At 47.2% G+C, this 20,792-nt stretch overlaps 1 protein-coding gene across 1 annotated transcript in view; it reads left to right on the top strand.

The window, feature by feature from the left end:
• Myo10 (myosin X) overlaps positions 1 to 20,792 on the top strand; it is a 207,179-nt gene that overhangs the window by 33,494 nt on the left and 152,893 nt on the right. Inside the window, exon 2 of the mRNA XM_052159434.1 lies at positions 14,510 to 14,608. Within this exon, the coding sequence (XP_052015394.1) occupies positions 14,510 to 14,608 (99 nt within the window). The remainder of the gene's footprint in view (positions 1 to 14,509; positions 14,609 to 20,792) is intronic.

The raw sequence follows: 20,792 nt of genomic DNA, 5'->3' as shown, positions 1-20,792 counted from the left end.
ATTACAGCTGTGGAGGTGTCTACTAAGGTTTCATAGTAAACTCCTTAGGAGCAGTGGGGTCCTTCTGTGGGCAGAACATGTATGCCTCCTGTCCCTCCTCAGCTGTGCCTGGGGCTGGGGCGTTTCCCTCTAGGACCAGCCCTTTGCCTCCCTGGCTTTCTACCCTGTGGCCTGTGTTTCAGCAGGAAGCTGCTGTCTGCTGCTTGGGATGTTTTCCCAGTTAGACTAGGATTGGGGGGTCTCTGGGCTGGCTAGTTAGTTCTGTGTCTAGTTTACACAAGCCATAGTTGTGTGAGGGGAGGGAACCTCAACTGAAAAACATAAAACTGTGCTGTAGGCAGGCCTTTAGGGCATTTCCTAAATTAGTGGTTGTGAGAGGGCCCAGCCCATTCTGGGTTATACCACCAGAGCTAGTGGTCTCTGGGTCTATTAAACAAACAAACAGTCAAACAAACAAACAAATAAACAAGGCTAAGCAAGACTTTGGGAACAAACAGCGTCCTCCATGGCCTCTGCACCAGCTCCTGCCCCCAAGTTTCTGTTCCGTTTGCTTTTCTGCCTGGTTTCCCTCAGTGCCCTATGATTCAGGATATGTAAGCCAAACCAACCCTTTTCCCTCCCAGGTTGATTTTAGTCATGATGTTTCATCCCAGTGAAAAACCCTAACTAAGATAGTCCCTGAATTGATGAGTTTGCATGCCCTAAGGGAAAGGAACCCTCCTTCAGTCTCCGGCTTGGAAGACCCTGCCTCATTCCAACTGGACCAAGCCCAGCCACTGACCAGGCTGGGAGGACCCAGTCCTTAGGCTGAAGTTTTTCCCAATCTCCACGTTTTTCTTGGGTTCTAGCAACAGTTGAAGTCTTCCCTGTAGCTTGACTCTGCTGTGAAGGGAATCATGAAAAATCCCCATCCTGTGAGAGCTGGTGGGAAATTTGCTGGCTACTGCTGACTGCAGCCTGAGTCATGGCTGACTTTTCTAGTCCTGCCTGTGAACGGAAGACAGGGCTCAGCTTTTGCTGGGACTGTCGACTTGTACTGCGTTTTAGGAGCAGCATCCTGGTCTCACAGAGCTTGTCATACAAGTAAGTACCCACCTGGGCATTGGTGATCACGAGTGGTTGTGGTCATGGGTGCTTAATTGTTGGGATTGGCAGGCCTTAGATGCGCCCGCTTGGCTTGGCTTATCCTCTGAGCCCAGTCAGTGGTGTCTTGACAAACTCAGCCGCCCCATGCATTAATTCAGCTGGTGACCTTTGAGGGTTTCCAAGTGTGGAGCAACAATGGAGATCAGTGTGAAACCTGATCCTTCAGGATGGTATGGTGTGCACTTGTGTGTGTGTGTGTGTGTGTGTGTGTGTGTGTGTATGTGTGTGTCTTGTAAATGCAATTCGAGGCACGGGGTGGGGGTGGGGGTGGGGGGGTGCGATCTGAGGCGACTTCCAGAGCTGGGCCCTAAGGTGTCTTAGAATGTTTGTTCCTGGGCTAGACAAAGGTGAATGCCTCTATTGTTGAACTGTGCTGAACTGTGAGTAGTTATGGGTGGTGATTAAGGGTTGCTATGTAAGCCCGTTTAGGGGGAGTTTCAACCTCAGTTGACACTTCGCAGAAAATTGGGCCTTTCAGTTCTGGCCTTCTGTTTGTCTCTAGGGACTTGGCCCATTCAGACCCCAGAACCTGTTCCTGGCAGGCTGCCTCCTTGCTCCTGTCTCTGTCTGTCTGTCTGTCTGTCTCTGTCTCCTCTCTCCCTCCCTCCCCCCACTCTCTCTCTGTGTCATACACATGTTGGTACTCTGAATACATTTCTCAAATTCCTTGTCCTGGCATGAACTTTAGATTCACTGGAGTGCCTCAGACCCAGCATCATTGACCAAAACCACTCAACAATTGTTTGGCTGTCTGCCTTCTCAGTGCCGCTCATTTTTGCCCACGGCCCCCAGGAGGTAGATGATATTTGTTTCCCCTGTTCTGATGACACCCCCCCCAAAAAAAAATAAAATAAAAAAGAGGTTTCTGGAGCTTGATGCATGCAGGTACTCTTGGTGAAGTGTGAAGATCCCTTAAAGACAGTCTGACGTGACACCAGGATTGAAAACCTATAGTCCTGGTCTATTTTGCATGCTAAAATGAATTGCCCAAAGCTAGTAACTTATAAAGGATAATGGTAATTTTGCTCACAGTTCTGAAGGTGGTATGACTTCATGATCTAACCGGGGACATCCTGGGGGCACGAGAGGGGGGAGCAAGCCCCTTAACAGAGCCACTCCCCCACAACTACTCTCCGTTCATCTAGACAGGACCACGGTTCCAATGTGTACAATTTAGAGAATTCATTCAGATCACAGTGTGACCAGGACTCTCCCAAACATCACTCTGCAACTCCAGGGCCAGAGCTTCTCAAAACTGTCAAGGCCATCTATCTGAGGTCTGAGAAACGGAACCAGGGAGGGAGATTACAGCGCTAGACACAATGTTCCAGAGGAGGAGGTTCTGAGATAGGGAAAGGGGGCCTCGAAGTCTGGGGAAATCTGACAAGACCGTGCACCCCATGAGCCTCTGCGCAGCTGAGATGGAGGATGCGGACGTGGGGGACGGACATGACTGACTGCATGTGTTATCTTTGCCACTTCTTAGTATGTTTGCAAACTTCCTGTGAAGGAGTGTCTGCGATCTCAGTCCTTGCTTCTGAGTGCTCACCAGCTGGAGGAGTGACCCTGTTTGGGAGCAAATCTCCTCTTCTCGAGCACAAGAGTGGGTTGGCAAAGTGGTTTTTGTTGTTTTGGTGCTGGGGTGGGGGGGGGGGGCGTGCTGGGTCTTGCACATGCTAAGCACATTACTATTCAGCCATAGCCTCAGCTTTTTACTTTATAGAGATTTAAAAATAAACTGGACAGTGGTGGCACAGGCCTTTAATCCCAGCACTTGGGAGGCAGAGGCAAGACGGGTCTATGAATTCAAGGCCAGTCTGGTCTCCACAGAGAAACCCTGTCTTGATAAAAACAAAAGAAAAGACTTAAAAATATTTTAATATTTAATTGTTTTATTTGGGTATGTGTGCAAGTACCCTCATGTCACGATACACTTGTGGAGGCCAGAACACACTTTGTGGGAGTCAGTTCTTTTCTATGTGCGTGTCCTGGGGATTGAACTCAGGTTGTCAGGTTTGCTGGCAGTCACCTTCACCTGCTGAGCCATCACACAGGCCCCAGCTCCTGCCTGCTTCAACGGGAGTGTCACACAGCTTCCAAATCTCAGGAAAGCAGAGAAAAGAAATACAGAAAGGTCATGAGGATGGGTTTTCAGGCAGGAGTGAAGTACATTTATTTAAATAAAATCTTGGATGGTACCAAGAGGAACACGGGTAAACACATAGTCACGTAGGTGTTCCTTACTGCCTGCTGGGCCACCTTCCCCCTTCCTGATGGATTATTTTTAAATAACTATGTGATTTTTAAATGCCTCATAAATGGCTGCAGGTGAAATTGTAGTTCTGGTGGTTTGGAGGGAAAGTCAGAGGGGGTGGTTAGGCAGATGGTGCCTGCGTGTTCTCCCATCTCTCTCAGGGCTTTCAGAAGGAGGCTAAATTAAAGCAGCCCTGCTGCTGCAAGCCACTGCGGGTGTGACCCAAGAAGGTGCCAAGGGTCACCCGAATATAGACACTGCCTTGTTGGGTCTGCAGAACTGATGCTCCCAGGAACTTAAGCCACACATCACACAAGTTCTCTTGTTCTGTAGAATGTTCTGAAGTGATTAGTACTTGCCCTTAGGTACATGCATGAACTGCTTTCTAGATGTCTTCTGAAGGTCCTTGTCTACATGTGACAAAAATGATCACCAGTTCATTCTCAGTCTTCAGTTATACACAGGCAGACAGGAGGAGTTGAGGGCCGTTTGGCCTCCATCTTTGTTTCGTACGCCATCCTGTTTTTGCAAGTTTCAGGGTGGGCTTAGTAATTTGGACAAATGTGATTTCAATTTGTTACTGGGATTTTTCCCCCTTGTCTTAGCAGTTCAAAATAGTAACTGGTTGGGCACGTGACATGCCTTTAACCTCAGCACTTGGGAGATAGAGACAGGTGGATCAGAGTTTGAGGCCACCCTGGTCTACAGAGGGCATTTTGGGGCGGGGGGGGGGGCGGAGGGGGGGGGCGGGGGCGGCGGGGACAACAGTAACTGGACAGGTGGTTTAATAAGTTGTGAAGAAGGTAAGGGAACTAAACTAAAGAAGGCTGACTTGGCCATAGAGACCCAGCAGCCATGGGACGAACCCTTGGCAGCCTCACACACTCCTGACTAGACGTCTCACTTCTTTTCTTGTGGTTTTGGTTTTGGTTGGGAATAGCAGGAGCCAGTGTGTCTTGTATGGTTACCTGGGGAGCACTGAGCACTGGGTAGTTTGTTGGTCATGAAAGACCTCCTCCTGTTCTCTTTCCCACCTGCTTCTACGTACCCACTGCCCATTGCCATCTTCATGGGCACAGTAGTGGGAAGATTGGGGTGTCACGTGATCCTTGTGCTTTCTGCCTAGCCTGAGGGCCTGAGTTTCTTTCTATTCATCGCACACAGTGGAAGAAAAGAATCAAGGCTTGTAACGATGCTATTAAGGATTTCTTGCCAGAGGCCTCTGGACTGGATCCTCTGTTCTGCAGGGCCGTACTCACCTATACAGGCTGCCTCTTCCTAGCTGGCTGCTGGTTGTATAGCTGGCTTCCTGCACTGTTTGGAGATGGCGCACTGTGGCCGAGGCTGTTCCCGATCCAGAGGCGGAGACCGGAAGGCTCTTGCCAGAGGCCTGGCGAGGAGGTGGAGAAAGAGGAACACTCCTCCACTGCTGGTGAGGTTGCAAGCTGGTACTACCACTCTGGAAGTCAGTCTGGCGGTTCCTCAGAAAACTGGGAATGATACTTCCAGAGGACCCTGTTATACCACTCCTGGGCATATACCCAGAGGATTCCCCAGCATGTAATAAGGATACATGCTCCACTATATTCATAGCAGCCCTATTTATAATAGCCAGAAGCTGGAAAGAACCCAGATGTCCCTCAATGGAGGAATGGATACAGAAAATGTGGTATATTTACACAATGGAGTACTATTCAGCCATTAGAAACAATGAATTCATGAAATTCTTAGACAAATGGATGGAGCTGGAGAACATCATACTAAATGAGGTAACCCAGTCTCAAAAGATCAGTCATGGTATGCACTCACTAATAAGTGGATATTAGCTTAGAAGCTTGGAATACCGAAGACACAATGCCCATATCAAATGATGCCCAAGAAGAAGGAAGGAGTGGCTCCCGGTCCTGGAAAAGTTCAGTGCAGCAGTGTCAGCGAATACCAGGACAGGGACGTGGGAAGGGGTAGATTGGGGAACAGGAGGAGGGAAGAAGGCTTATGGGACTTTCGGGGAGGGGGGAATCCAGGAAAGGGAAACTCACTTAAAATGTAAATAAAGAATATATCGAATTAAAAAAAAAAGGATTTTTTTTTTTTTTTTTTGGTTTTTTGGAGACAGGGTTTTTCTGTATAGCCCTGGCTGTCCTAGAACTCACTCTGTAGACCAGGCTGGCCTCGAACTCAAAAAGCCGCCTGCCTCTGCCTCCCAGAGTGCTGGGATTACAGGTGTGAGCCACCACAGCCTGGCTCCTATTAAGGATTGCTGTGGACCAGCCTGGGAAGTTACCAACTCCTCCGGCATAGTTTTTGGGAAAGGGAGTAAGTTTATGTCTGCGATGGAAGTTTTAAAATGTTTTTGTATATTCTTTGGGAATTTCATATGGTATATTTTGATCATATTATCTTCCTCCCCCAACTCCTCCTGTATGCTCCCTCACCTCCTCACCGAATTTCATGTTCTTTCTCTTTACACACACACACACACACACACACACACACACACACACTCACTCACACGGAACAGGATTTGTGGGGCATGCCCTGCAGTGTGTGGTTGGTATGCTCAGTATCACTACACTGTAGACAACTGATTTCCTCCAGCAGTATCTATGTCAAGCATTGATTAGGGGCGGGGCTTTGTGCCCACTTCTCCACCCTGCAGTGGTTTTGTCTGGCTTGAACCAGTGCGGGTTTTGTACACGCTGTGCTGTCACAATCTCAGTGAGTTCTTACGGACATCGGCTCTGTTGTGTCTGGAAAAGGCTGCTTCCTTGAAGGCATCCACCACCTCTGGCTCTTACAGTCTTTCTGTCCCCTCTGCCGGCGTGAAAAGAGTGTCACACGGACATCCCATTTAGGGATGAGCAGGTCCAAGTCTCTCACTGTCCACACTGTCCGGTTGTGAGTCTCTGTGTTCGTTCCATCTCGGATGAGAGCTGCACCTCGCACTGACCTATTGGTACAGCCACATGCCATCGAGAGTCTTTTGGTCGCCATGTTCATTTAGCAGAACAACAGTGGCAGGCTTTCCCCTCAGGCCTGTGGCCTACCCGGTGTCAGGGTTTGGGCTTGATTAACTGTGTCAGGTTCCATCTGCTGAGGTGCAGACAGGAGCTGGATGCTCCTGTAACTTTCCTGCCACTGCTGTGACAGTGGCTGTGCCTTGAAGGCGGGCTGTAACTTTATTCACAAGGTTTGTCGTTGGGTCACATTGGTGATGACACCCCCCCACCCCCCCCCACCCCCACAGCAAGTTACAGCTCCTACAGCAAGAGGAATGCTAGCCAGTGGGGTGAAGCTTCCAGCTGAGCTCCCAGGAGATTTCTGCCTGTTCAGTAAAGCAGTTGTTGCCTGTGTCCAGCACGGACTGCTGTCCTTTCTCCACACCCAAGCAAAACAAACAAAACAACACAATACAGATTCAGGATTCTTAAACCACTTATTTTCAACAGTCGCAGCCAGAGGTTCCCAAAGTGTTCTCTCTCTCTCTCTCTCTCTCTCTCTCTCTCTCTCCCTCCCCCCTCCCACCCCCACCTTCTCTTTATTGCACTTTTCTTCAAAGTAGTATGGGACGATACTTTGGCCTGATCCTTGACTTTGATTTCTCGTTGGTTAAAAAAAAAAAAAAAAAAAAAAGCCATCCATCTGTTATGTACAACTTTGGACCAAGCTGAGACTTTCCTCTTCTGAATCTGAGTTCATTGTTCACAAATGATTGCCAACCTCAGATTCAAAACCTGTAGGCCTGAGAAGAGGAAGTGTGTCAGTGGGGTCTTTTGTGTGGCCACGCCTCTGCTTGCCTTCTAACAGATGTTGAGGGTGTGTGAAGACTACTGTTGCCGTCAGACGCCTGCGTGGCCCGGCCAGGAGAGGGCTTGCAGTAATTGTTCTGTATTTAGGCCCCCACTGGTATAGAATGTAGTCTTCCCGGGAGAGAGGTGTCCATTAGACCTTCCTCGTGCACCTGCAGCCAGTCCCCTGCCTCCTGACCTAGGGTACAGTTGTTTCCCTGCTCACTTGGGATGAATATTTATGTCCTCCGCTTTGCTCCGTTCTTCATTGCTGCTTGAACCAAGCCCGAGCTTTCTGAGTTTTTACATTGGGCTTTTGCAAACATTTGAGGATTGAGTTAGCGCCTGAGGTTAAAGTCTGCAGCGCATGTGTTGTCTCCGCAGTTCCAGTCCTCCTTGTGCAAATATTACAAAATGGGCTTCCATTAAAAATCAAACCCAAACCAAAGCCACCAAACCAGCCAGGCTCCCAGTGAGCAGAGCAGGAGGAAAATGAGAGTATTGCCATGATACCCTCCAAACTGCCGGTCCCCGTGGCCTCTCTGTGGTGGTCGTCACCGTTTGAGTTATGCTGCTGCAGTGTCCTGCCTGTGTGCCCCTTGCTTTAATGCTCCCGGAAGCTGGACCTGCTCCAGGGGTGCCTCACCTGGTTCCTAACCTCGTGAGATTGTCCAACTCGGTAGACCCGAGACAACGGAGTCCATTGTCTGTGAATTAGGTCAAGGGGGGGGGGGAGCTTTTAATCTTAAAAATTTCACCGCGTCTGGAAAGTTTTCACTGTAGAATTATTTCTCAACGAGGACAACTCTTTATCAACAAAGAATTATCTAGTTCAAGGTGTAAGTAGTGCCAAAGGTGAGGGAGCTGTAGTAGAAAGTTGGTGCTGTGAAGGTCATATGTCCCTTGATGTGGGTTTGAGTGGAAAAAAAAAAAAAAAGCACCTGCTCTATGTAAAGGAATCTCTTCCAATAGATGTGCGGGATAGGGCTGTACCATAGGCTTCTACACCCTGTGAGTCACCCTGTTACAAGCAGGAAGAGGAAAACTCTGGTTGCTGAACTGAGTTGGCTGTCCCTAGTAATATTCATTTGTCCTGAAATCACTTGAGTCCTGAGTATTTGTGGGGGTTGAATGGGGAGGCGGCTCTAATGGATCTGAGGTAGGCCTTGAACTCTGTGTGGCCAAAGATGGTCTCCTCCTTCCGTTATACCTCCTGCACTGGAGTTAAAGGTGTTCTACTGCCTTAGTCAGGGTTTCCATTCCTGCACAAACATCATGACCAAGAAGCAAGTTGGGAGGAAACGGTTTATTCAGCTTACATTTCTACACTGCTGTTCATCACCAAAGGAAGTCAGGACTGGAACTCAAGCAGGTCAGGAAGCAGGAGCTGATGCAGAGGCCATGGAGGGATGTTCCTTACTGGCTTGCTTCCCCTGGCTTGCTCAGCTTGCTCTCTCATAGAACCCAGGACTACCAGCACAAAGATGGTACCACCCACAAGGGGCCCTCCCACCCTTGATCACTAATTGAGAAAATGCCCCACAGCTGGATCTAATGGAGGCGTTTCCTCAAGTGAAGTTCCTTTCTCTGTGATAACTGCAGCCTGTGTCAGGTTGACACACAAAACCAGCCAGTGAATCTACCTGCTCACTTCTCTCCTTTGAAGAACAACAAAGCATGTCCCAAGCAACTTGGAAGTAAGGATCTATTGGGTAAGCATAGCACTGTAGCCACAGATGAGTGCTCCCATTCCGTCCACAGAGAGAAAGCAGAGACCCGCGAATGGCAAATGTTGCTGAAATCTCCGAAGTCCCACCTCAGTGCTACAAGGCCACACCTCCTAAGCCTCCCCACCACCTGGGGACCACTGAGTACCCAATGCTCATATGGGTCATGTCACTCAAATCACCTCCATGCTATTCTACATGGTGCTGATCCATCAGCCCTCTTCTGAGTTCTTAAAACAAACAACAACAAAGCAAAAGCACACCACATATCAGAAACCAGTTACAGTTGTCTCTTGGGAGTTACTAGAGAATCCTCATGTGGGGCACTTTACGTAGCCCATGGGAGCAGGTGTAGGGACAGCACCCTCAGACTGTGTGTGCCCTGTGTTTTGTGGGTACGTAATTAGAACTTATTCCTTTCTAGGAAGAAAGGGCAACAATAGGTCGAAGTCTTGATAGTAGTGTGGGGGTCAATGGACCACACTTTCCCTGTCTGTGTCAAGGTCTGTAATATTCATCTTGCCCCAAAGGTGGGAAGGAGCCTCAGACAAGGGAGAATGAGGGAGAGTGGACAGCTAGGTCCTGATAAAATGTTTTGCCTGGGGAGGTATAACTGCAGCCACCGAGGTGGCGGGCCAGGGATAGGAGCCTTTGGCCAGTGGGGTAGTGACTGAGCACACACGGCACTCAGCCTTAGGCGGGCCTTTGGATTTGAACATGCCTGCAGTGGTTTAGGCTCCCCTACTCAGGGCTCTGTGGGGACAAAATGAATTCAACACGAGGGCTTCAGAGTCTCAGTGTGTTGCATACGGTCTTTATACTCTATCATTATGATTTTCTTTTAGGTATGTTTCTTGACTGCTCCACTGCTAACTTGTAGAAATGAATTTGAGTTTTGTTTTTTTCTTTCCTACTCCAGGGTGGTTAGGAATATTTATGTTCCAGTAAGAAGTATTCAAGCCAGTACATTGATAAATTTTTTTAACAGCTTGAATCATTGGAAATGCTGACGGGAGCTGCACAGTTCAGTGCTCTCTGCTCCGTCTGTGCAGCTGTGCAGGGCGCAGGTCATTTACCTCCTCTATCTGTGGATTTACCCTTCCCAGACACTTTGTGAATTGGACGCCTCCAACGTGTCATCCTTTTTGTTTGGCCTCAGTCAGTCCCCACGGTGTCTCTGAGGTTCATTCTTGTTGGAGGAATCATTGAACTTCTCAGGGATTTTGTTTTTCTTGCTACTGAGGAGGTCACATATAAATGTTTCCACATTTTGTCTGACCCTATACCAAGTGATAGACATCTCAGTTGTGTGGCTATTACAAACAGTACTGCTGCACAGAGTTATGCATAAGGCTTCCTCTCGGTCACTGTTTCGCTGTTACCGATTTCCTGCTGCTGTGATAAAATACTCAACAAGAACAACTTGGGGGGAGGAAGGGTTTACTTTGGCTCACAGTTCAAAGGTCCATCATGGTGGGAGGGGCATGGTGGGAGGAGCTTGAGGCAACTGATTGTATTGTGTTTGCACTCAGCTAAGGATAAAGACACTTCTTACACTTGTTGAATACTTGTTGTTCACACAGTCCAGGACTCAAGCATGATACCGTCTTCCTTTAGCCTGGTCTTTCTTCTTCACGAGCCCAGTCAAGATAACCACTCACAGGGGTGCCCAGAGGCCCATCTCCTAGGCGACTCTAGGTCCCGTCAAATTACCAACCAATATTAACCATCTCAGATTTGCTTATTTATTTTTTTAACCTTCTCAGGGGGTTCTAATTAAAGTCTCCGGAGTTTTGCTTTCTTTGTCGATGTCTAGGGATCGCATGGCTGGACTATAAGTGCAGTACGCTCTGGCTTATGTCTTGTGAGAGGCCGCCCGCCTGGCTGTCTTACGAAGCAAATGTGCTTCCCTTATGCTGCTGTCTGCATTTCCACCTGCAGTTGGTAGTAGAGTGGTTTTTTATTCTCTCCTGGAAATCACTGGCCACTGAAAATGGAATTTCTATGAACCGCACTTTTGAAGAAAGAGATAGTGTTACTTGCCGGTCTACAGGATTGTTCAGAAGATCAAAGGAGAGGCGACGCAGGCTTTGTGTTTCAAAAACGTTACTGAATATTAGGGTTTTCAAGTTTTTCAGTTGTTAAGTTTAATGTTTGGATATCCGTCTCAGATTTTAAGATGAGAACATGTCTGCATTTTGGTAAAATGTGTATGTTAGGATTCAGCATGTTCTGCTTGCTTATAAAAGGCAGTTTTTACTCAAATTGTGAGCTTTCTCCATATGCTAGGTTGCCTTTATTGTGTATTGAATTATCAGCCTTATTTAACAATGACAGACTATAATAGTTTACATATGGTGGGCAAAGTTTTCTTCTTTACTCAGAGTTGGATGGTCTGGTAAATGTCCGCTTGTGAACTTATTAAATCTAAGTGCCTGTGGGTGGCCTCCTCCAGACCTGGGCATCCTGCTCGGACCAATGGAAGCAGGAAGATGGGGGTGGGGCGAGGGACTCCAGGGAAACCACGAGAGCAATCTGCGCCAGAACGGCCAGTGCAACGTTTTAGTTTGCAGTGTGAATTCTGTGAAACTCCCGAGCTTCTGCATTTTCCAAGAGCCAAGAGTGTTTCCAATGCATTCTCTTTCTGCCTTGTGCTTAGTGCAGTACTTATTGCAGATCGAAGGGGACTGGCCAGCCCTGAGTTTGAAATCCCCTAAAGGTTCTTTCCTTATCAGCAGCACTTCACACCTGTTGAAAAGACCTTTGGACCCAGAGCTAAGCTGTGTGTTTGATCAGGTAGCATGTCAACAAAGAGCTGTGGAGAGCTTTGTGACAGAAGGTAAAGAGACCAAAGACAAGACTCCAAGGCTAAGAAAGTGCACACAGTGAAATAAATGCTCCTTGTGGCCTCTTAAAGTCCAGAGGTTTCTATTAACCCTGGTGTGTGTGTGTGTGTGTGTGTGTGTGTACATACATTAATGGGTATATGCATGTGTATAGAGGCCAGAGGTCAGTGTTTGGTGTCCTCCTCGGTCAACCCTACCCTTTTTTCCCCTTCTTAGCAAAGGTCTTTCACTGACTCTAAAACTCAACTGTTAGCTCACCAATTACTTTAGACTAGCCGGCCAGCACGCCCCCTCTTCCTACTGCCACCCCCCCCCCCATCCTGGCATTAAAGTTGTGTGCCACTGTGCCTGGCTTTTTGTGTGCTTTCTGGGGTTCTTAACTCGGCCTGTCTGGCACGCATAGCAAGCACTTTACCAACGGAACTATCTTCCCAGTTCCCTAGGCCAGACTTGTATTAACTTAGTCATGTATAATAAAATACTTCATTCTTATTAAATAGACAACTTAATAAATTAGGACATGGAGCTGTGAGCTTCTTTTTTGTTGAAAAGCAGGCAGGTGAGAGTCATGGCAGACATTGTGGTTTTGTGGTAAATGTGCAAATTAATTACCATATTTTAACTTTAGTGTGTGTATATATATATATATATATATATATATATATATATACATGTGCTGGTATGCACATGCATATTTTGGGGTATTTCAAAATTTTCACCCACTGCAGTCTCTAGTGCATAAATTTAAAAAATGAATGAAGTCATTCAGGCACTTGGAAGCCCTTTCTTGGAATTTTTCAGGTATGGAGAGAGACATTTGAGAGAACAGTCTTCACGGATGTCTGAAGTAAATGTTCTTTTTGGACGCAGCTGTTTGCTAATAAAGAAATCAGGTCTGACAGCCCTGGTGTCACTTTTTCCATGTGTTTCCAGTGTCTCAGCCCAAAGTAGGGAGTCAGAGGGACGTGACAGTCCTGAGGGGAAAAAGGAACTCGGCCCAGTTGGCACCCGTGTTCTTTAAATAGTCCTCAGGATTTAAGTGAGACACTTTATATTAGTGCTTGATGCTGTTTTGCACTCTTCAGTGGAGAACTCCAGTCCTCTGTGGGTGGTGGCTACAGAACTATGGATGGACCAAAAAACCTAAAGCTACCAACGTGTGCAGAAGAGGGGAGGACCTTAGGTCGTCCCTGGGTCCTGGTAGCCTCGAAGGTCATTGGACAGTGAAGTGTGTTAGGCAGTGGGGAAGGGACTTTGTCACTCTGACAGACTCTGGCCACTTTGATCTTAACAACGATCAACTCCTGAACATGCTGCCCATTCTGCCTGGGACCCTGGGATTTAGCTTATAGAGGTCCCAGCGAAGGCTTTCAGACCTGTATGGCCGTTCTTAAATAATCTTATCTGTATGGAGAGAAGATGTCAGGCAAACCTACATCTTGTAGATTTTCCTTTTTAGGAATGAGAGAGTCATACACATATTATATGGATAACCCAAGTTCTGTCCCCAGCGCGTGCTTCAGGAGGCCCACAGCCGTTCCTGTAACTACAGCTCGAGGAGAGCTGACCCCTTCTCTTGGTCACATACATGTGTCATGTGTCATTAAAACTCTGTTTTTAAAAAGAAATAGAAATTGGAAGACTGATTTGTGATCTCTCTGGGTCACTGCTTAAGCCACTGATCATTTGTTTTGGGGGGACAATAAAAAGTGGAAGGGAAGTCATTGTGAAGAGAATGTTCCATGTTAAGACCTAAACTACTAGTGTGGTGTCAGGGATGCAGCTTTTGAGCTGTCTAGCGAGCTCCTAGGAAAATCCATCCCAGTAGACCAAGTTTCCCTAACTATTGGGAAATGGAGCCTCACTTTTGAAGATTTCTCTCTTGACTTGTGCGTTTTAGACCAACAGTGGCAGTGAGGTAGGGTAAAGTCCCTTAAGCAGACACCAGATAACACCAAGGTATCAGCCCGGGTAAGGGTGTGACTCCTGAAGCCTGTTGTCTTAGTGTGTTAGACAGGGTACCTCAAGCCTCTCTTTCTCCTGTAGCATAGGGGTGATGGATAGTACCTGCCTACTGAGTGCCAAGAGCCAGCTGAGATCATCTGATCTGGTCGTGTGCCCAGTAGGGACGTGGGGTGCCCTCCCTCCTCTTTACTCTGTCTGCCTGGTGGGACTTGTCACATGCAAGGGGCTAAAGAAGGCTGTGGATGATGTCCTCAGAAAGTTACATCTTTGCTGGAGAAAGATATTTGCTTCTTCACATAGATTACTCCTAACATGTGATTTATGTATATATTTTTATCTGTGTCGGTGTTTGACCTGAAGGATGTCTATGTACCCTGTGTCTGATGCTCACAGAGACCAGAAGAGGGCATCAGATCCCCTGGAACAGAAGGTTGTGGCTGCCATCTGGGTGCAGGGAATTGAACCTGTGTCCTCTAGAAGGGCAGACTTCTGTGTCCAGCCCCTTTTCCAGGCCCTACACTAGCTTTTTTGTTTGTTTTGAGACAGGGTTTCTCTGTATAGCCCCGGCTGTCCTGGAACTCACTCTACAGACCAGGCTGGCCTTGAACTCAGAAATCCTCCTGCCTCTGCCTCCCAAGTGGTAGGATTAAAAGACATGTGCCACCACTGCCCGACTCCTACACTAGCTTTTTAACACTCTATAGGAATCATAATGATTTTGATAGCAGTGTTTTATGACAGAATTCCCTTTGAACTCATCATTAAATTTTCTTTTTTGTCCAGGGAGCACGGGTCTGGCTAAGAGAAAATGGCCAGCATTTTCCAAGTACTGTAAATTCCTGCGCAGAAGGCGTCGTGGTCTTCCAGACAGATTATGGGCAGGTAAGAACAAGTCCCTGTTGCTTCCTGAAGTCTACACTCCACTCTCCTTTACCCAAGGGCACTTGCAAGGGCACTTGCGGTTCCCCTGCGCAGGCATTCACATAGACAAACACACACACACACACTTGACTCCTTCTCGTTAATTTTTCTAAGTGATAAACCAGAGCCCAGGTATGCATGTTGTTAGGACACCATCCTTGCAAAGGGAGAACAGCAAGTGTCCCAATTCGTGTGGAGTCGAAGGACACAGGTTTCTTTCTTTCTTGGGTACCTTTTCTACCTCAAGGAGAGCTAGGCATGCAGCCCAATACAGCACTGAGATGTTAACATATAGTGTTCTGGGAGTGTTTCCCAACATTTTTCTAACTTTGTTGCATGGTTCTTGATTGAGAACTTGACATATGACGTTATTATGTTGCGGGTTGAAAGATGGGGCGTGCCTGGTAGGATGTATAAGAAAAACTCAGAAGATCAGTACTTAGTGATTGCTTTTCATGCCATTTACTCTAGAAACCCTTAAACTTCCATGCGTCTTCAGTGTGGTCAGGAGAGGAAGACAAATACCGCAGACAGTTGCTTTTTAAAAACATCGGTTTTAAACCTCACACACACAGTTCTTGAGACTGGAAGTCTCTTTCTGTCTCACCTGGGAGTCCCAGGTGGACTGTTGTTGTTTACCAGGTGGATTTGGTTACCTGGGGAGGGGACAGAGAGACCACATACCTAACGGCCATCTGCAGCATGGGTGCTGCCACTACCCAGTTCGGTCACTTCCCCACCAGCCTCTGTAGTGTATTGTGATCAGTCAGCTAAGCTGCGGGAGTGGAGGTCCAGATATCTCGGCAAATTCACTTTACCTGACAGGACCAGTCAGAGTGTTTTGTCTCTTCATTATAGTCTAGCTTCCCTCCCACCTTCCCCAGATGAGCCCTGAGATCCTTTCAGACCCTGTCAGTTCTTCTCTAGAGCATAGGAAAAGGGAAAACAGCATTTCAGCAGCATTAGCATGCCTTTAGCATAAATATGTTCCAGAAAGCACTATAAAATAAAGTTTATTAGCATTCTTTTTAGTTTTGTTTTTGATTCCAAGTCTGGTTTGGTTTTATTTATTTATTTATTTATTTATTTATTTATTTATTTATTTATTTTTAAACGTAAAAATAAAATCAAGATGAAAACATGGAGCACGGGCTGCTGGAGAGAAGGCTCAGTGGTAAAGAGTATGTGATGTTCTTAGGAAGAGCAGAGTTTGCGTGCCAGTACCCATGGAAGGTGGCTTACCACTGTAACTCCAGCTCCAGGGAATCCAGTGCCCTCGTCTGGCCTCTGAGCACCCCAGGTCCATGGTGTGTACACATAGAGGCACGCATGTGCACACAAATCAAAGCGAAATATGTGATTTTAGCCTCTGCAGCTTACGCACTGGCCTTTGTACACTTTAGTGTTACGTAGATTCACACTCTGAAGCCGATCTTCATAACTGCTTTGTCTCAACAGTATTTCCACATTAGAGGACAGACAGGACACACACACACACACACACACACACACACACACACATCCCTCCTTTCCATGTCCACTATCCGGTAAGTAGCTTTAGTTCTTTTGCCTGTGATTTTGGCAAATGCTTTATGTGAGAGACATCACACAGCGGCTGCCTTCAGCCTGGCTTGTTGCACTCAGCACACTGTCCTTGATATTTTGTTTCTAGCTGCACCTGGTAGCTCCCAATAGGACAGGGGTTTTTTTTGTTTTTTTTGTTTTTTTTTTTTTCTGGTGCTGTTGCTATGGATTACGCTCACGGCCTGTGCCACATGAATCCCCTGCTGGCCCGGTGGTTAGATGGCTGGTTAGATGGTTCCCAGTGGTGGAGAGTGGAATCTGGTGGTCAGGTCACCCTTGGTGGTATTTATAGAGTGTTGGCCTAGCAAGGACTAGAGTGGAATAATGTGAACCCAAATTCAAAAGCGACCCAGAGCCGGGCGGTGGTGGCACACACCTGTAATCCCAGCACTCTGGGAGGCAGAGGCAGGTGGATTTCTGAGTTCAAGGCCAGCCTGGTCTACAGAGTGAGTTCCAGGACAGCCAGGGTTACACAGAGAAACCCTGTCTCGAAAAAAACCAAATCCAAAAAAAAAAAAAAAAAACCCAAAAAACCAAACAAACAAAAAAGCGACCCAGAGTCCTGACCTGCACATCCCCCTTGGCCACTGAGTGTGTGGTTCGTGTTCTCCAGTCCGGCACTCCGAATATAACACGTATAATTAGCTTGGTGATTTGTGTAGGAATTGCAGGGTTCCCGCTGTGAGAAAAGTGAAGATGACTCAAAGGACGGGTTCAGGCTTGGCTCAAGAACTGGCAGAGGCTGGCGAAGCAGCACGCCGCCCAGATGCTCACACCTTCAACCACAAGCACAGAGCACACAGAGCAAAATACACGTCGGGAAGCTATGAACTCTTAAAGTTCGCTCCCAGCGACGTGGTTCCTCCTGGGGTCCTCCTAAAGTTTCCATGGGCCCCCTAAACTGCATCACCAACTGGGAACAAGTGTTCAAAAGACCAGAGCCTCTGGGGGAGCATTTCTCTTTCAAACTACCCCAATTTTCTTCTTGGACAGCCACCTCTGGACAGTTTTGTGAGTTTTCAGAAAGCATCGCCGTTTCTTCAGAGTGTAGACGTTGTCGCTAAGACCATCCCCTGTGAGAGCGCAAGCCTTCCTGGGCTATGTCTTTTCTAGAACAGTCAGGTGTACTGACAGTCCCAAGGCGCCCTCCAGGGAATTGTGGAATTGAGAAGTACATTCTAAATTAGATTTTTCACTCGGGGAGATTGAAATATTTTATCACCTTTGTCTAGAGAATGTCTAATTTCATTGCCTTCAAGGAGCCTACAGAGTATCAAGTTACCTAACTGTACTTTAAGGGATGGTTGTTTAATTTACATCAAGGCTATTGCTCTGTGTAAGGATTACAGTGATTTTCTGTGCGCTTTCTCTTTATTCTGGGTCTCCTAAAATATTTACTGGTTAGTAGTATAATCAGCGAAACCTCTACACGCCACTGCCTTCCTCCATCTCTTCTGTCTATTTCCAACAAGTGAAATTAGATTTACTTTAACAGGCTATGTTAATAAGCCATCAGTAGAAGCCTTTTGCGTTGTCTCTACCCCCTGACAAAGACTTCTTCCCATCACACTAATTACTAATAATTCCACCTCGCACTGAAGCCAGCTCTAACCTGATTTTGTTTGACCTTCTTGTTTGACCTGTTGTAGTTAATGCTGTGGGCCTAATTCTGCAAAATGGTCGAATGAGCTAATTAGTGTAGTGACTTTCCACTTAAGGTTGTTTTTCTTATTTATTTGTTTTGCTCTCTTCCACCCCAGCTGTTACTTTGTTGCTCTGCCTGACACAGTCTCTTGTCTTCCTCTCACTTACAAATGCTTTATGTCTTCTGTACATCTCATGATCATGGGTAGCTTTGGGCTCCTTATTCCTGCTCCCCAGCGAGGTAAGTGTCTGTGCACACTCCTGTTTCCCGGAGAGATCTTGCCAGGCCTGTCGAATGCTGGACCCGAACAGTGGAGCAGCCCGGACTCTGTCCTGTAGCAGAGATGGCCCTGCAAGTCCCTGGGAACTGGACAACTAGGACTCAGTGGCTTTATTCCTATTAGGTGGTCAGAAGTCAGAAGGGACCGTGCAGGTCGTTGACCCTTAGGCTGAGTTAGCATCTCTCAAGCTCAGGAACACCCATGCGGTTGGCCGCCAGGAGGCTGCGTTCCAGGCTCTACGCGCTAGGCCAGCTGTCCAGCCAGGCAGCTGTCTTGGTAGAGTCTGCAGCACGAGAGAATGCGATGTCATGGACCAACTCCTTTTATTGCTGGGACGGGAAGTGGGGAGCGGCAGCTGGTGTGTCATCGCCCCCACACTCCCCCGTGCCCGCTTCTAGGTAGCCTGAGAAGAACTGCTGGGGATTGGATTGTGGGGGGAGGGGGAGGGGGAGGGGGAGGGGAAGGCTTGCCAGGAAATAGCTTGACTTATGAAGCTGAAGGAAAAGGAGTTTATGAAGCCGGAGGAAAAGGAGTTTATGAACAACATCTGTGCTATCAAAGTAAAATTGTAAATTGTATCTTTAGGATGCCATGACTCTAAAATCCAAACACTGAGATTAAGAGGTAAGGTTCTAGTGATCTCATCTAGCTCAGCTGAAATTCCCTGGCTTATATATAGTTTTAAAGTGTGTGTGTGTGTGTGTGTGTGTGTGTGTGTGTGTGTGTGTATACACATACTGTATGGAGGCCAGAAGACAACCTCAAGTGTTGTATGTCAGGAGTCACACATGTCACTTGAGGCAGCCACCCTTGTTGGTCAGTAACTGCCAAGCAGCCTGGCCAGGCGGGGGCAATGACCCCGTGGATCTGTCTGGCTTGGCCTCTCCAGTTCCGGATTACAAGGACATCCCACCACGTCTGTCTGTTTTTCCTTGGTTTGGGGGAGTTGAACCCAGGTCTTGGTGATAGTAAAACAAAAATCTTGTCTGGCGAGCTATCTCCTCAGGAGTTTGTTTGGTCCATCATATGTATTTCCTGTTCCTTTCTCAGCCGTTTTAAATGCTCTCCACCCCTGTGTGGCAAGGAAAATGTTTTCATTTATCAGGGGCGGCTTTCCTATCTCTTACTCAAGACCAGACTGTCAACTGCATTTTGGCTCTCGGTAACCCTTCATGTCTTGGAGATCCTTGGAGTGAAGCTGTTGCTTCCAATGAAAGTACCCATGGATTTGGTTAAACCACTTGCAATCGCTCAGTCTAGGGGTTGGAAGGACTTGAATCCCAGCTGTTTGGTAATTCAGCATGATACCATGAGATGGCCCCTTGTTTCTCTTGGTCTTTTAGATTATTGATCTGTGTATGATTTTAAAATAAGGTCTTCTTCTTCTTCTCCTCCTCCTCCTCCTCCTCCTCCTCCTCCTCCTCCTCCTCCTCCTCTTCCTCCTCCTCCTCCTCCTCCTTCTCCTCCTCCTCCTCCTCTTTTCCTTCTCCTCCTCCTCCTTCTCCTCCTCCTCTTCTTCTTTGATAGCTTACAGTGACATTCACCAAAATAAAAGGGTGGGGTATTTTTGTTTGTTAGTTTTGCATTCCAGCTGGGAGGCAGAGCCTAGCCCTGACAGCCCCGCCCCCCCACCCCTGTACTGGAAGGTCTCTAGCCCAGCCTGGTTGCATTTCATTGTTGCCAGCAGCTACAAACCTGCTTTGAACTTTTTCTAATGGGTGGCTAAAGGGTGTGCCATAATTACAGTGTCCAAGTGTTGAGAAAACTGAACGGATGCATGTTGAGTTTTTCTTTTCAGACTGGAGTGCGACCTGTCTTCTGTTTTGTGTCTGTGGTGTGTGTTGTAGTATGTGATTATGTATGCTACATGGAACAGACCATTCTAACCATGCTTAATGGCAGTCTCACACACGACGTGGTGCAGGCCTCACTGCTGCCTCCGTCTAAAGCTTTTAACATCCAAATCAAAACTTTGAGCTTGGTTAGGAAGCCAAAGTCCCTTGTGCTATGTGTTTTAAAGCTATTTTATTATTGTCTGCCTTTTCTTGAGCACATTAAAAAATAATAGTGACGCTGGGGATATAGAATAGTCATTGGCGGTGAGGAGTGCTTGCTTATTAGCATGTTCAGGGCTATGGGTTTGACATCCAATGACAGACACATATGCTTGTACACACACACACACACACACAGCTTGCTTGCTTATTGATTGATTGATTGATTGATTGATTGATTGTAGTGATTCTGGGAGGCATAGTTTTACAGCCCAGATCCCAACATGGAGCATGGACCTCACTCCCAGCTGAGAAGCTATTGGCAACTGAACAATGGCGGGTGGGGAAGGAGGCAGTTGTCTTCAGTGCTATGACCCCTCAGCACCACCCGTGCCCCAGTAAATGGTACCATACACATGCACATGCAGCTTGTACTACGTGGACACGGTGGCTCTAAAAAAGAAAAAGGGAAAGAGCACATTAAATTGGGAGTGACACGTGTGCGTGGAGAAGACGGGACAGCTGGGGTGAGTTTGATCAGACACATAGATGTATGGATGAAAGTCTTAATTTCGAAATATTCTTGTTCAAAAGACAGCTTTGGACCTGACTCTGGACTATAGAGCGGGGACTTTGATGGTC

The sequence above is a fragment of the Apodemus sylvaticus genome, chromosome 16, assembly GCF_947179515.1.
Source record: "Apodemus sylvaticus chromosome 16, mApoSyl1.1, whole genome shotgun sequence".
NCBI lineage: Eukaryota > Metazoa > Chordata > Mammalia > Rodentia > Muridae > Apodemus > Apodemus sylvaticus.
The sequence above is the reverse complement of the archived record's forward strand: the minus strand, read 5'-3'. Positions and strand labels throughout refer to the sequence as shown.